The 15,206-nt window shown below is 47.0% G+C and overlaps 2 protein-coding genes and 1 non-coding gene across 6 annotated transcripts in view; 2 read left to right on the forward strand and 1 right to left on the reverse strand.

The window, feature by feature from the left end:
* Aif1 (allograft inflammatory factor 1) overlaps window positions 1-461 on the reverse strand; it is a 2,865-nt gene extending 2,404 nt beyond the window's left edge. Inside the window, exons 1-2 of the mRNA XM_042684243.1 lie at window positions 323-461; window positions 110-171 (exon numbers count right to left, since the gene is read on the reverse strand). Coding sequence (XP_042540177.1) covers window positions 110-171; window positions 323-347 — 87 coding nt within the window. The 5' untranslated portion in view covers window positions 348-461. The remainder of the gene's footprint in view (window positions 1-109; window positions 172-322) is intronic.
* Window positions 1-15,115, forward strand: part of Ncr3 (natural cytotoxicity triggering receptor 3) — a 21,909-nt gene extending 6,794 nt beyond the window's left edge. Inside the window, exons 1-5 of one of the 4 annotated variants that reach the window (XM_042684242.1) lie at window positions 3,118-3,261; window positions 12,702-12,878; window positions 12,974-13,061; window positions 14,311-14,655; window positions 14,773-15,115. In XM_042684242.1, the coding sequence (XP_042540176.1) occupies window positions 12,855-12,878; window positions 12,974-13,061; window positions 14,311-14,655; window positions 14,773-14,882 (567 nt within the window). In that variant the 5' untranslated portion in view covers window positions 3,118-3,261; window positions 12,702-12,854 and the 3' untranslated portion in view covers window positions 14,883-15,115. Of the gene's footprint in view, window positions 1-3,117; window positions 3,262-12,701; window positions 12,879-12,973; window positions 13,062-14,310 lie in introns of those variants that run through there. The other 3 variants (XM_042684240.1, XM_042684241.1, XM_042684239.1) reach the window with 3 other exon arrangements.
* Window positions 8,228-8,330, forward strand: LOC122111588. The gene has a single exon (XR_006148035.1). It is a non-coding gene; the product is annotated as a small nucleolar RNA U13 (small nucleolar RNA).
* Window positions 15,116-15,206: the final 91 nt, after the last annotated feature.

The raw sequence follows: 15,206 nt of genomic DNA on the forward strand, positions 1-15,206 counted from the left end.
CATGCAAGGCAAGCACTCTACCACTGAGCCACCTTCCCAGCCCCTAAAAGTTGGCTCTTTCTATACCAAGCCTGTCCTCCGTGATTTGCCCCTCAGTACTTCTTTTTACCTTGTTGATCTCTTCCAGTCTCTCTTCCTGCTGAGCCTTCAGCAATCCAAAAGCTTTTCCTCCTGAGGGACACAGAGGTTAATCACCCCTCCCTTCCTCTCCTCCCTCTACACCCAGCCCAGGGTCGCCCCATTTCTGCCCTTCTGACTCCCCAGCCCAGTCGTGCTCTTCTCCTTACTCCAGGATCTCCTACTGCCAGTTCAGCCTTCCTACCCTGTAAGTCCCTGGTTTGGCTCATAGTTCAGCAGATACTGGTGGCTGTTGACAGGGGGAGAGACCAGGCTGATGTGTCTATCTGTCTGCCGGCTCTTCTTTCTACCAGTCTCCTCTAAGGGCCTTCTCACACACTTCCCCTTTCCCTTCATTCCTTCTTCCTCTATCTCCCAGGCCTAACTTCCCCATTAGCTTCTGCTGACGGTAGCAGCCTAGGAAGAAGGGAAAGTATAAAATAAAATGGAGATGATGTAATATACTGCTAAATTCATCTCTCTTTCTTTCTTTCTTTCTTTCTTTCTTTCTTTCTTTCTTTCTTTCTTTCTTTCTTTCTTTCTTTCTTTCTTTCTTTCTTTCTTTCTTTCTTTCTTTCTTTCTTTCTTTCTTTCTTTCTAAGACAGGGCCTCATTATGTATCAAAATCAATGGCTGAACCTCCTGGGCACAAGTAATCCTCTTGACTCAGCTTTCCTTGTGGTTGGGACTAAAAATTCATGCTACCCGTGCCTGGCTCTGCACATTTCCTCTTAATGAGAACCCAGTGTGCATGAAAGAAATATTTTGAGCCCACCTCTGCTGACTCACTCCTGTAATCTTAGCTACTCAGGAGGCTGAAATGTGGAGGATGGTAGTTTAAAACCAGCCCAGCCAGGAAAGTCTGAGAAACTCCCATCTCTAAAATAACCAGCAAAAGGCTAGGGCTCCAATGCTAGAACATTAGCCAAGCAAGCCAAGCAAGTATGAGTGATGTTCTGAGTTTAAACCTTGGTATTGGTTAGAGAGAGAAAGAGAGAAGAGAAAGATACTGTGTTTGCAACTGTAGGTATGAGGAGAGGATAGTAAGGCTTCAGAAGGCATTTTTCTTAGGAATAAATAAATGGCTGTTAACCAGCTCCTGAGGTTCAGATAGCTGAAAAAGAGTCACATTTTGCTAAGCACTGGTGGTTGATGCCTGTAATCCTAGCTACTCAGGAGGCTAAGATCTGAGGATCACAGTTTGAAGCCAGGCTAGGCAGAAAAGTCCATGAAACTCTTTTTATTTCAGATAAATTACCCAGAAAAAGCTGGAAGTGGTGCTGTGGGTCAAGTGGTAGAGCACTAGCCTTGAGCACAGAGAGACACAGGGACAGGGCTCAAGCCCTAAGTTCAAGCCCCAGGACTGGCAAAAAAAAAAAAAAATATTTTGTTACATTTGATGAGTCTAGACACATGGGTTAGGACAGGAAAGTAAGGCAGGACTGCTTCAATTTTTCTGCACTGTGAAATCTGTTGTCAGCACCAGGAGTTGGACAAGATGGGTATGGAATCTGGAAAGAAGAGCAACCTCACCAGACAACTCCTGAGCACTTGAAAATATGGAAATGTGTAATGATTTGATATATTTGCTTTAGGATGCAGTAGCATTCTCTCATCTTTCAGCTTTAGTAAAATCTACAGAGCTCAGGAATTTGAGAATTTAAGTGGGTTATTTAGAGGAACCGAAAGTGGTACTGAAAGAGAAAAACCACAAGACTGTGTATGTGTATGTGCCATCATGCATATTAGTTGTGCTGCTTAGCGTGTCAGTTTATCGAAGTGGGTGAGGAGCCTCCAATAAATGCCTCTCTGCCTGTAGTCCCTATCCCCTTTGCCACTGATTGTCTGTGCCTCCTGTAGATAATTGGCCCTTGATTTCCCCTATTGTTTCCCTAGATGATTTGCTTTTCCATTATGTTTAAGTTTTCTCATCTGGTTTGCTTTGCTTATGTATAATTTTGATGGGTTTGATTCCACACACCTTGTGTGCTTTTAGCCTATATAAGCTTTTTTTTTTTTGCCAGTCTTGGGGCTTGAACTCTGAGCTGGGCACTGTCTCTCAGCTCTTCAGCTCAAGGCTGGCGTTCTACCACTTGAGCTACAGTGCCACTTCCTGCTTTTTCTGCTTATGTGATGCTGAGGAATAGAACCCAGGGCCTCATGCATGCAAGGCAAGCACTCTACCATTGAGCCACCTTCCCAGCCCCCTATATAAGCTTTGTGCTAGCTGCATTCGGGGCTGCTGGTCTTTGAGACGAGTCCACCAGCAGTCCTCCAGCTGTCATAATTTGGCCTTTTAAGTGGTGGCGTCTCTGTTTCTTGCAACTGAGTTTCCTTACTACACAATTGGCTACTGGATTGCAGGATTGGTGAGGACCAAGTATCCCCCTCATGGAGAGGTCCTTGACCAGAGTCCCTGGCCAGGGCTCCACCATGATGGAGACCCCCATGTCTTCAGCCTCTTCCCCTTTCACAGCAGGATTTTCACTTCCAGCTCTTCCTAACCTGATAGGGTGAGGGTAATGCTGAAATGGGTTCTAGTTTCTACATTTCCCTTTATGGCTACTGCTTTCTCTTCCCAGCTTCTGCAAGAGCCGCAACCCTACCCTGCTAGTTCTCTGGTGCCTGATGGGGACAGGTCATTTCTCTAGTCATATACTCATTCAACATTTTATTGAATGCCAAGCATGCTTCTAGGCTTGGTGAAATGAATGAAAATGCTTGTCTAATTGGGGAAAGCAGACAATACAAATAGACATATATTAAGGACAATGGAGGGAAAAGTAGGGAAAGAGAATAGGGGTTCTGTGCATAGAAGACAGGTTTGAGTAGAGCAGTCAGGGAGGCTTCTCTTAGAAAAGTGACATTAGATTAGATTTAGAGGAGGTGCGGGAACAAGCTGTGTGGAAATGTGAGTAAAAGGAAAGTCATACCACTTTTCTTGATGCTCAGCATTTCATGTGAACCAATCAATTCTCTAATTCTTGGTAGAAACTGAGTGTTCCAGAGCTGAGTTCTAATGCTGTCTGCCAATCTCAGAAGTTAAAAGGGCTTGTTCCTTAGGATTGTTCCCTAATTGAGATGCCTTGATGGAGAATTCACCACACAGGGATGGCTGATTTTGTCATTCACCATTGATTGGAGGTAAGGAGGTAGAGGTGAAAGTTCTCCCTTATGATCCAGTTCCACACAATTGCATATAAGCCTTGCATAACAAGATTCACATACCTTTTTTGGAAAGATGACTTTCCAAAAGTCACTTTATTAACATAAATTCAGAGGTAGTTAAAGAGTACTGTGAGGGGCTGGGAAAGTGGCTCAGTGGTAGAGTGCTTGCCTTGCATGCATGAGGCCCTGGGTTTGATTCCTCACCACCACATAAGCAAAAAGAAAAAAGCCAGAAGTGGTGCTGTGGCTCAAGTGGTAGAGTGCTAGCCTTGAGCTGAAGAGCTGAGGGACAGCGCCCGGGCCCAGAGTTCAGGCCCCACAACCGGACCCCCCCCCAAAAAAAAAAAAAAAAAAAAAAAGTACCGTGAGCCCAGCTCCAGTGGCTCAAACCTGTAATCCTAGTCTGTGAAACTTTTTTTTTTTTTTGTCGCTTGTGGGGCTTGAATTGTGACTCTTAACTCCAATTAACCACCAGAAAACTGGAAGTGGTGCTGTGGTTTAAAGTGGTAGGGCACTAGCATTGAGCAAAAAACCTCAGAGGCAGTACTCAGGCTGTGAGTTCAAGCCACAGCACCACTTCCAGTTTTCTGTGGTTAATTGGAGTTAAGAGTCTCACAGACTTTCCTGCCCTGGCTGGCTTTGAACCTCGATCCTCAGATCTCAGCCTCCTGAGTAGCTAGGATTACAGGCGTGAGCCACAGGCACCTGGCTCCCTTAGCTTTTTTGATCAAGGCTGGCACTTTACCACTTGAACCTCTGACTTTTTGCTAGCTAACTGGAGTTAAGAATCTGTGGTGACTGCTCAGACTGGCTTTGAATTGTGATCCTCAGATCTTAGCCTCCTGAGAAGCAAGGATTACAGTGTGAGCTATTGGCAGAACCTTATAGAGTGCTTGTTTATAGCAGCTTGTAGTAGGCTTCTGGGTAGAGAGCTATAAGAATGCATTGTAGGACTACAACAAGGTAGCCACTTTGAACTTGGAAAATGAAGGGAATCGTTTATTCCTGACAAGTCAGCTGCAGTCTCGATCTACAAACACAGACAGAATCTCCTCCTCAATCTGTGCTTCTCAAAATGTGGATCTGCCACCACCATCACATAGGCAAATTAGATATTCACATGATAGGTCCCAAACTTACTGAATTGGAAACTGCTAGTGGAGCCCAACAGTAATCTGATGTGCACTCAGAATAAGCACTGATATATACTTCATATACTTTTGTTGCTGTTGTTGTTGGTCATGGGGCTTGAACTTTGGGCTGGGCACTGCCCCTCACCTCTTCAGCTCAAGGCAAGGGCTCTACTGCTTGAGCCACAGCGCCACTTCCGGTTTTCTAGTGGTTTATTGGAGATAAGAGTCTCACGGACTTTCCTGCCGAGGCTAGCTTTGAACCATGAACCTCAGATCTCAGCCTCCTGAGTAGCTAGTGAGCCACTGGCGCCCGGCTCTCTTCAGATACTTCTGATATTCACCGAGATTCAGGAGCCATTGCCCTGAAATAGCATGGCTCCCAAGCTTGCAGGGCTTGCTGGGCCATCACCAAAGGTGCTGACAGGGCCATGGATGCTGCTGCCCTCGCTCAGTCTTGGAGGCATGGAAAGAACTGAATCACTCAGGCCACGGTTGTTTGAATCTAGTTAAGCAGCTGGGAAGAGAATGCTGGGCTTGTTTTTAGGACTAAACCTGTGAGAACTCCATGAAATTAGAGCCCCTTTTCCAAGTGGCATGTGTTGCTAAGGGCCCTTGTTATGCTTCTATGGTCTCCAGGGAGACTGCTCATTAGTCGGGCCCTATGGAGTATGCCTTCGGGAAGAGAATGTACCTGGTCAGAAAGCTTGTGTGTGTGTTTCTGTCCTGGGTGTCCCTTTGCCACTCTGTTTTTCTCTCTCCTACTCTCTCTTTTCCCCCAGGAGACTAACCTGTAGAGACTAAGTCAGAGGGCATTCTGGGGCTGACAGGACGGCAGCGGGAGGGACAGCACAGGGTTGGGGTGTTCATTCTTGTGAGTGTGGTCTCACAAGATCACCTCAGACTGACCTGAACCTCGACTAGGGACAATATTCCTCTCCAAGCATTTGCCCTGCTTATCTTCCCCAGATTTCAATAACCCAGGAGATAGACTTCAGGAATGGTGGGGAGAGGGGAAAAAGTATATCCCTTTCAAGGCTCATACTCATGTGTTTTTTGTCAAAGACCAATTCACAGGTTCAAGGTTCTTAATTCAAAGCTGGGTGTGATGACTCTTGCTTGTAATCCCAGCACTCTGGAGACTGAAGTAGGAAGCCACAGATTCAAGGCTAGCCTGAGCTATCAAGTAAGACTGTCTCAAAAAAACCAAAAGAACAGCGGGGTGCTAGTGACTCATGCCTATAAACCTAGCTACTCCGGAAGCTGAGATCTGAGGATCATGGTTAGAAGCCAACCTTCAGGCAAGATGTATGAGACTGTTCTAATTAAGTGCCAAAAAAGCCAGAAGTGGAGCTGTGGCCCAAGTGGTAGAGCACTAGCTTTGAGCAACAAAGCTCAGAGACAATGTTCCAGTCCTAGCTACTCAGGAGGTTGATATCTGAGGATCACAGTTCAAAGCCAGCACTTTCCTACCCTCCAGAAGTGTGAAGCTCTTGAGTTTAAACTACCATCTCAAGCTGGGCACTGGTGGCTCACACATGCAGTTCCAGCTACTCAGGAGGCTGAAATCTAAGAATCTTGGTTCAAAGCCAGCATGGGCAGGAAAGTCCGTGAGAATCTTACTTCCAGTTTATCACAGAAAAAGCCAGAAGTGGCACTATGTCTCAAGTGGTAGAGTACTAGCCTTGAGCAAAGGAAGAACTCAGGGATAGTGCCCAAGCCCAGAGTTCCAGTCCCAAGACGAGCAAAATAAAGGAATTCGCTGGTGCTGGTGGCTCATGTCTGTAATCCTAACTACGCAGGACTTGAGCTGAAGAGCTGAGGGACAGCGCCCCAGGCCCAGAGTTCAAGCCTCATGACCAACATGGGGGTGGGGCGGGGGGGGGGGAGAGGAAGGAATTCAATGGATTAATTTTGTTAAATATTTTATATTTATGCTTTACTAGAAGTATAAAGTGACATGTGGCATAAAATGAATAAGAATCCATGCTTCTCCCTTTCTCTTGTCCCTATAGGCCTGGGTAGTAATGTCCTTCCCCACTTCCCCCATTCCCACAGTTCTCCTACAGCCCCCTCACCCTTGTAAACTGTCTTCTGCCTAATCTGTGGTGTTTTCCTTTGGGGACCCTGATTTATAACCATGGGAGTGGGGGGAGATAGGGGCTGAGATGACCTGGATCTTCACAGTGTTACTTAGTGTAAATGCACACATGGGTATCCTGTTTTCTGCAGCAGCTTCTGGGTCTCAAGTTATGAGGTCAGACAGCTATCCCTGAGGCAGCAAAATAAGTCAAGTCAGGGTTTGGAGCCTTCAAGGCTCAGCCTTATAGCAAGCCTGAACCACCACTGCCAGAAGCCTTTTCTTACCTGAAAAGGCTCTACAGAGGGCTTTGGGGGAAATGTGACAGCAGCTCATTTCTAAACCTCCCCCTTGTCTCCTAGAAACCATATAGAGCAAGGAAGATAATGGAAAAACACACAGTGCATTTTCACTAAATCTAGGAGACACAGAAAGCCTACAGACTCTAAATTATGTGTATGTGTGACCAAATTCCAAGCTGAGCAGGCAGTCCCCAGCAGAGCCCCAGAGAAGCGCCTGGAGAGAGGGAGACAGTGTACAGATGACAAATACCTCTTTATTCCTGAGAGGAAAGGCCTCACTGTGGAGAAGAAAGGAAAGGCTAAGAGCAGAGCTTACAACTGAGGCAAGTACTGGGAAATGTGGAGAGAATGATTAATGTCTCCAGAGGGACCCAGAAAAGGCAGATCTCAGAAACTGTAGGCAAAATTCTCCAATATTCAATATGAGTGATGGCAGCTGGTGGGATCTCCTGTGAAGCAGAGAAGTCTGGAGAGATTCAGAGGCAAGAGGAGAGGAAATAGCAGCTGCCCAAAAGTGGCAACTTTGAAGGAAATGATCCGTTATAACACGGGGACAAATTTGAATCTGTAAACCTGGAAAGCTATCCTGAACCTTCTCCACCCCCTCTACAAGGTCTACTAATAGTTTGGGAAAAAACCTCATTTAAAGAACTTACCTAGGTCCAGGTAGTTCACATCTTATCTCCATTTAACAACTAAAAAAGCTGGAAGTGGGACTGTGGCTCAAGTGGTAGAGTGCTTTGAGTGAAAAAGCTAAGAGATACTGCCCAGGTCCTGAGTTTAAGCCCCAGTACCAGAAGATAAAAAAAAAAATCCATAGAGCCGGGCGCTGGTGGCTCACGCCTGTAATCCTAGCTACTCAGGAGGCTGAGATCTGAGGATCGCGGTTCAAAGCCAGCCCGGGCAGAAGAGACCGTGAGACTCCTATCTCCAATAAACCACCAGAAAACCGGAAGTGGTGCTGTAGCTCAAGTGGTAGAGCGCTCACCTTGAGCTGAAGAGCTGAGGGACAGCGCCCAGGTCCAGAGTTCAAGCCCCACAACCGACAAAAAAAAAAAAAAAAAAAAAAAAAATCCATAGAGAAATGTTATGAAGTGCTTGCTAGTGGTCCATGGCATCAATGATTAAATAAAAAGAAACTAGTGAAGGTGCTTAGTTGAGCATCCAGAATATGGAGAAGTAATTCAAACTAAGGTGAGTGGTGCCTGGTTGAGGGTGGACTGGCTAAAGGGTGGTCAGCTGAAGTTCATAGGACTTAAGTTGTTGTGGCTCATTGAAGCTTAGGTGAAGATTTCCTGTCAATGAGTAAAATTTCCCTCTTTGTTCCTGTTACAAGTTTTAAAAAAACTCACAGTTTATGTAACGTAAACATTTAAGATCCACTTTTAAATTCATGCAGTAAACTGAGGGGAAAATGAGTGTGACTCTGAATCCTTTTGTGGTTCAAAAGTGTGAAGACTGGGTTTTCACTCCGTTGCCTGAGATATGCTGCCCTGAAACCTTGTTCTATGTCAGAGTATTACCTAGCTGATGAAAAAAGTACAAATAAAGAAGAAAAAAGGGAACAAGGAGCTGGGTGTCAGTGTCTCATGCCTGTGATCCTAGCAACTTAAGAGGGTGAGATCTGATCTCAGGATAATGGTTCAAAGCTAGAACAGATACGAATCCAAGAGTCTTTTTATTTTTGCCAGTCCTGAGGCTTGAACTCTGGGCCTGAGCACTGTCCCTGAGCTGCTTTTGCTCAAGGCTAGCACTTGAGTCACAGCACCACTTCCAGCTTTTTCTGTATATGTGGACTAAGGAATGAAACCCAGGGCTTCATGCATGCTAGGCAAGCACTCTACCACTAAGCCACATTCCCAGCCCCAAGAAACTCTGATCTCCAATTAACTAGCAAAAAGAAGGAAGTGGAGCTGTGGCTTGGTAGTAAAGTGATAGCCTTGAGCAAAAAAGCTAAACAACAGTTTAAGGATCTGAGTTCAACCCCCAGTACCAGCAGAAGAAAGGAAAGAGAGAAGGAAGAAAGGGAGGGAGGAAGAGAGGAAGGAAGGAAGGAAGAAAGGAAGGAAATAACTGGCCATGCTAGGGGTCCCCCAGGTAAGCCTATGGTATTTGCTCCAAGTTTGTTGAGTGAATGTGTATAAAAACACCCAGCAGGATGGTGTGACAGAACGTGTGTTGGGTACAGGAGTCTAGGGGGACTCAGGCCTGAGGGCTTCAATAGTGACAAGATCCAGAATATGGGTCAAGCACTAGTGGCTCATGCTTGTAATCATACCTACTAAGGAGGCTGAAATTGGAGGATCAAAGTTCAAAGCCAGCCTGGGTAGGAAATTCCATGAGACTCTCTTTTTTTTTTTTTGTCAGTTGGGCTTGAACTCTGGGCTTGGGTGCTGTCCCTGCGCTCTTCAGCTTTTGGCAAGCGCTCTACCGCTTGAGGCACAGTGCCACTTTCAGATTTCTAGTCTCACGGACTTTCCTGCCCCAGGTGGCTTTGAACTTCGATCCTCAGATCTCAGCCTCCTGAGTAGCTAGGATTACAGGCGTGAGCCACCAGCACCTGTGGAGACTCATCTCTTATCTACCAAAAAGCTAAGGCTAGGTGCCAGTGGCTCCTTCCTATAATCCTAGCTAGGAGGCTGAGTTCTGAGGATTGTGGTACAAAGCCAGCCCAGGCAGGAAAGTCCATGAGATTTTTTTTTTTTTTTTTTTGGGTCTGGTCGTGGGGCCTGAACTCTGGGCCTGGGCGCTGTCCCTCAGCTCTTCAGCTCAAGGCTAGCACTCTACCACTTGAGCCACTGCGCTACTTCTGGCTTTTTTCTTTTTGCTTATGTGGTGCTGAGGAATCGAACCCAGGGCCTCAGGCATGCAAGGCAAGCGCTTCTTTCTTTCTTTCTGCTGGGGCTTGAACTCAGGGTCTAGCTACTGACCCTCTACCACTTGTGCCACTGTTCCACTTTTGGCTTTTTGGTGGTTAATGAGAGTTAAGAGTCTCATGGACTTTTCCTGCCCGGGCTGGAGAGAGTTTTTTTTTTTTTTTGCCGGTTGTGGGGCCTGAACTCTGGGTCTGGGCACTGTCCCTCAGCTCTTCAGCTCAAGGCTAGTGCTCTACCACTGGAGCCACAGCGCCACTTCTGGCTTTTTCTGTTTATGTGGTGGTGAGGAATCGAACCCAGGGCCTCATGCTTGCAAGGCATGCACTCTACCGCTGAGCTACCTTCCCAGCCCCTGGAGAGAGTTTTCTTTACTTTGACTCTTGGTTGGAGATGGTTGGGAAGGCAAAGTAAGGCAGGAAGCAGAAGCTGGAGAAAAGCCCAGGGTGCCTGAGTCCCCCATGCTCTGTGGCCACCAGGGGGCAGCCTATACATTGACAAGGCACCCATGTCCCACACCCTTCACTGCCAGGCCCTGACTGAGGCCTTCCTCTCAGGTTGTGTGGCATGTATGGTTGTCCAGGAGGTGAGAGAAGTTTAAATGATTTGTTCAAGATCACCTGACAGCTGGGCACTAGTGGCTTGTGCCTGTAATCCTAGGAGGCTTAGATCTGAGGCTCATGATTTGAAGCCAGCCCAGGCAGCCAGCCCAGGCAGGAAAGATTGTGTCTTATCTACAATTAACTACCAAGACAAAGGAAGTAGAGGTGTGGCTTGAAATGGTAGGGTGCTAGCCTTGAGCAAAAAGGCTCAAGCACAGCACCCAAGCCCTGAATTTAAGCCCCAGGACCAACCAAAAATAAAAATCATATGACTAATTGGTGAGGAAGATGGCATTTGAACCCAGCCCCTCATTCCAGGCCAGCATTCCTGTGTGTGTGTGTGTGTGTGTGTGTGTGTGTGTTTGTGTGTGAGTGTGTGTGTGTGTGTGTGTGTGTACCAGTGCCAGTACTACTTTAGGCTTGAACTTAGAGCCTGAGTGCTTTCCCTTAGTGTTTTTGTTCCAGGCTGGTGCTTTACCATTTGAGCCAGACCTCCACTTCTAGCTTTTAGATGGCTATTTGGAGATAACAGTCTCCCAGACTTTCCTGCTCAGACTGGCTTTGAACTGGGATCCTCAAATATCAGCTTCCCAACTAGCTATAATTAGAAACATGAGCCTCTAGCACCAGCTACAGCCAGCTTTCTTAACCCTTAGATTACTAGTTCTCAGAAAGACAATTCCTAGTCACTGCAGGGATAGGTGGGAAATGGAAGTCTATGGACATTATTCCAATACAGCTAGAAACAGAGAACAAAATGTGTATTAATTTAGAAGGAGATGGGAGCAGGGTGCCAGGGGCTCACACTTGTATTCCTAGCAACCCAGGGAGCTGAGATCTTAGGATCACGGTTCAAAGACAGCCCTGGCAAGAAAATCTATGAGTGTCTTATCTATAATAAACCACCAGAGGGTTAGGATGTAGCTCAGTGGCAGAGTGCTTGCCTAGTAATCCCCAATACCCAAAGAAAAGACATTAAAAAGAAAAAATACAGTTAAACAAACTAGCAAAACAAACAATACAGTTAACCACCAGAAAACCAGAAATGATGCTATGGTTCAAAGTGTTAGAGGGCTAGCCTTGAGTGAAAAAGCTGAGGGAGGGTGTCTAGGCCCTACAAGCAACCTACCAAAAAAAAAAGAGTGATGGTATAATCTCATGCCTATAATCCTAGCTACTCAAGAGTCTAGAACCTGAGAATCAAGATTTAAAGCCATGGGGGCTGGGAAGGTGGCTCAGTGGTAGAGCGCTTGCCTTGCATGCATGAGGCCCTGGGTTCGATTCCTCAGCACCACATAAGCAAAAAGAAATAAGCTGGAAGTGGCGCTGTGGCTCAAGTGGTAGAGCGCTAGCCTTGAGCTGAAGAGCTGAGGGACAGCGCCCAGGCCCAGAGTTCAGGCCCCACGACCAGACCAAAAAAAAAAAAAAGATTTAAAGACAGCCCAGGCTGAAAAATCCCTGAGAATCTTCTTCCAACTAAGGAGCAAAAAGTTGGAAGTAGAAGTGTGGCTCAAGTGGTAGAGCGATAGTCCTGTGCAAAAAAAAGCTAAACAAGAGTGCAAGGCCCAAATACACACACACACACACACACACACACACACACACTAAAAGGAGCCAGAGAGAAAGTATATGTTGAGACCTAGACCTATGTTCCACCCAGAATATTGCACTATTGTGCATATTCCTTTTACCTAGCACTTTTCTGGAGGCTTGAATTCTTCTGAGTATTTTTCTAGGCACTGAGGTTGGAACTCAAAGCCTCTTGCTTGCTAGGCAGCTGCTTAACTACCTGAACCAAGCCTTCAGCCCCAAATCAGCACACTTAGGGCTGCGATAGTATCTCCTGAAGTTGTATAATACACATGCCAGGGTTTTCAGCATACTTGTGTCCTAATTCCTGTAGAAACATGAAGTTTTGTATTACTTGATATATCTTTCATTTCTGTCTACAAAATATGTTTCATGTAATGGGCATGTTGTAGGCTTCCAATAAATGTCATTACATGATGAATAAAATAATAAATGAGTGAAAGACACCACAGAAAGCAGACTTCTGCTAAGGGTATATTCCTTTTGTGGAGACCTGAATATGAATGAATCCATTCTCTTCTATCAGTAGAGCTCAGTCTTCAGCCCAGTGTCCAAGTCAACACTGTTAAGGTAAAGGAAGGCCATCTTATTACTAGGCAAAGTCCCTAGTAATCCTTTGTCCTCACTCCTGTTCTCCACCAATCAGCTTGCTTTTCCTCCTCCCTTCATTTGTTCAAATCCTACAGCAGCTGCTGGAGGGGATGGAGGAGGTTCTCAAAGGAAGGAAGGAATGAGGGCAGTGGGCTTGGGCACGGTTTGAGCATGGGGAGGGGAAGGAGGTTAGCTTCTGTGCCCAAGAGGCTTGTTCTGGGTAAAAAGCTGGTCTTCTTGAACCTCAGATGACGAAGCAAACCACATCCTGGCCTTAAACACCTACTCACCCTCATGGAGCCAGCCATCTAAGCCCCTTGTACCTAGGCAACCTGCCCACAAGCTGCCCCCTCGGAGAGTCCCAAGCAACTCCTGCAGCAGCAGCCTCCCACTGGGGATGCATGCCTTTGCTACCTGAATCCCAGGTACTTGTGGTCCTTCCCATGAGCTGCGGGAGTCCTGATCCCATCACATGACCCAAGGCCTGGGCACAAGTCATTGGTTATTCCTCTCCACCTAGACCTTGCTGCTGAGGCCCCCCTCACCAACTGGAGCACCTTCCGACATGGCCGGCATGCTGTCGCTCGTCTTTATCATGGTCCATTCAGGTGACAGGGCATTTGCTCAGGATGCTCATGGGGGTGGAGTTGGGAAGAATGGGGGGTGAGGGAGGTAAGACCTCGGTGTCCCAGGGACACAGGTGAGATGGAGGCTGAACATTGTGACCAGAGAGCCACTTTGAGGAAAGTAGCAAAGCTTCCATCTCCATAACGCTGAGGCCTGGGGAGTTTCCAGTCCCAGTCCCCCCAGGTGTCTCCTTTCCTGCAAGGGTCATTGTGAGCTTTCATCCTAGAGCCTTTTTCTTCTGAACTTCTTCCTAAGATTAAGTTGAAAGGACCTTTAAGAGAAGGCTAACCAGGCACTAGTGGCTCATGCCTACAATCCTAGGTACTCAGGAGGCTGAGATCTGAGGATTGTGGTTGGAAGCCAGCCTGAGCAGGAAAAGTCAGTAACCACCAAAAAAGCCAGAAGTAGAAATGTGGCTCAGGTGGTAGAGTGCTAGCCTTGAGTACCAAAGCTCAGGGACAGAATCCGGCCCTGAGTTCAAGCTCCAGGACTGGCATTAAAACACAAAGAATTGGTTATCAATTTAGACAAATTTCAAAACAATCTCAACCAACTACAGCTGGAGATTTAATTAATGCTTTGACCAAAAACAAGGGAGCAAGGATTTCCTATAGAACATCACTAGCACATAAGTAATAAGTGAAATAGTGTAATAACCTTATTAGTTAGGTAGGCAGGCACATTCATGAATGAGATTCAGTTGCACTCTGCTAGGATACATTTCAACAAGACAAGAGCTGCTTGTGAAAGGAGCTGGAGAATGATGGGAGAGGATGGACTGAGAGTTGGTCTGGGAAAGAGTTTGAAAAGTGGTTTCATAAACAATGTTAAGGAGCTAAATTGGTAAAAGAGGAAAAGGCTTAAGGTGATCCCCGAAGTACTTGTTTGGATACACAGTACGAGGAGGAACAACGGGACTATTTGACACCTGCTTTTTTCTTTTTCTTTTTCTTTTTCTTTTTTTTTTTTGGGTCCGGTCGTGGGCCTGAACTCTGGGCCTGGGCGCTGTCCCTCAGCTCTTCAGCTCAAGGCTAGCACTCTACCACTTGAGCCACAGCGCCACTTCTGGCTTTTTTCTTTTTGCTTATGTGGTGCTGAGGAATCGAACCCAGGTCCTCATGCATGTAAGGCAAGCACTCTACCACTGAGCCACCTTCCCAGCCCACCCCCCCTGCTTTTTTCTTGAGAGTCACTGGATGGTATTTTTCTGGGTCTTCTTTTTGGCTCCAGGATCCTGCGCCCTCTGGGTATTTCAGCCCCCTGAGATTCATGCCCAAGAGGGGACCACTGCCCTCCTGCCTTGCTCCTTCAATGCCAGTCAAGGGAAGCAGACCATTGGCTCAGTCACATGGTACCGAGACAAGGTGGCCCCTGGGAAGCAGGTGAGCAACATGACCCCAGAGTTCAGAGGTCGTCTGGCTCCTCTGGCCCCTTCCCGATTCAGCCATGACCACCAGGCTGAGCTGTGCATCTGGGATATTGGAGGTGACGATGCTGGAGTCTACGTGTGCACGGTGGAGGTGCTGGGCCTGGGTGTCGGGTCAGGGAATGGGACCCGGCTGCTGGTGGCGAAAGGTGAGGCCATGGGAGGCAGCCCCTCCTCAACACCAGATCCCAAGACTCAGTGTCCCTGGTCAAGAATTCCTCCTAGCCTAACTTCCTCCACCCTTTCCTCCCCACTCCCTCATGCAGGACCTGCTCAGACCAGCACAGGGCTCCTCCTCCGGGCTGGATTCTATGCCCTCAGCTTTCTTTCCGTGGCCCTGGGCAGCACTTTCTATTACCAGGGCAAAAAAGTGTGAATAATGGAGCCAGGGGCAATGATAAGTGGAGCAGTACAAGAGCTGGAAGAGGGCGTGCCAGACACCACCCACACCACCCAGAGAACTGCGCCTGCGCTGTGCTGCTGCCAGCTCTCCACCAGCGCACTGGCACATAGGAACACACCGACTCCTTGGGCAGCCTGTGAGGACTGAGTCCAGACCCCAAATTCCACACCTGTTCATGAGAACGCAATAAATCCTTCCCTTCCTCACCACTCTCCTCTTTGTTAATCTCATGTATTTTTGTTCTCCATTCTCCAGATGCCCCAGTATACCTGTCTCTGGTTTACCTGGTTGTTTTAT

The sequence above is a fragment of the Dipodomys spectabilis genome, unplaced genomic scaffold, assembly GCF_019054845.1.
Source record: "Dipodomys spectabilis isolate Male_0828 unplaced genomic scaffold, ASM1905484v1 ptg000085l, whole genome shotgun sequence".
Classification (NCBI taxonomy): Eukaryota; Metazoa; Chordata; class Mammalia; order Rodentia; family Heteromyidae; genus Dipodomys; species Dipodomys spectabilis.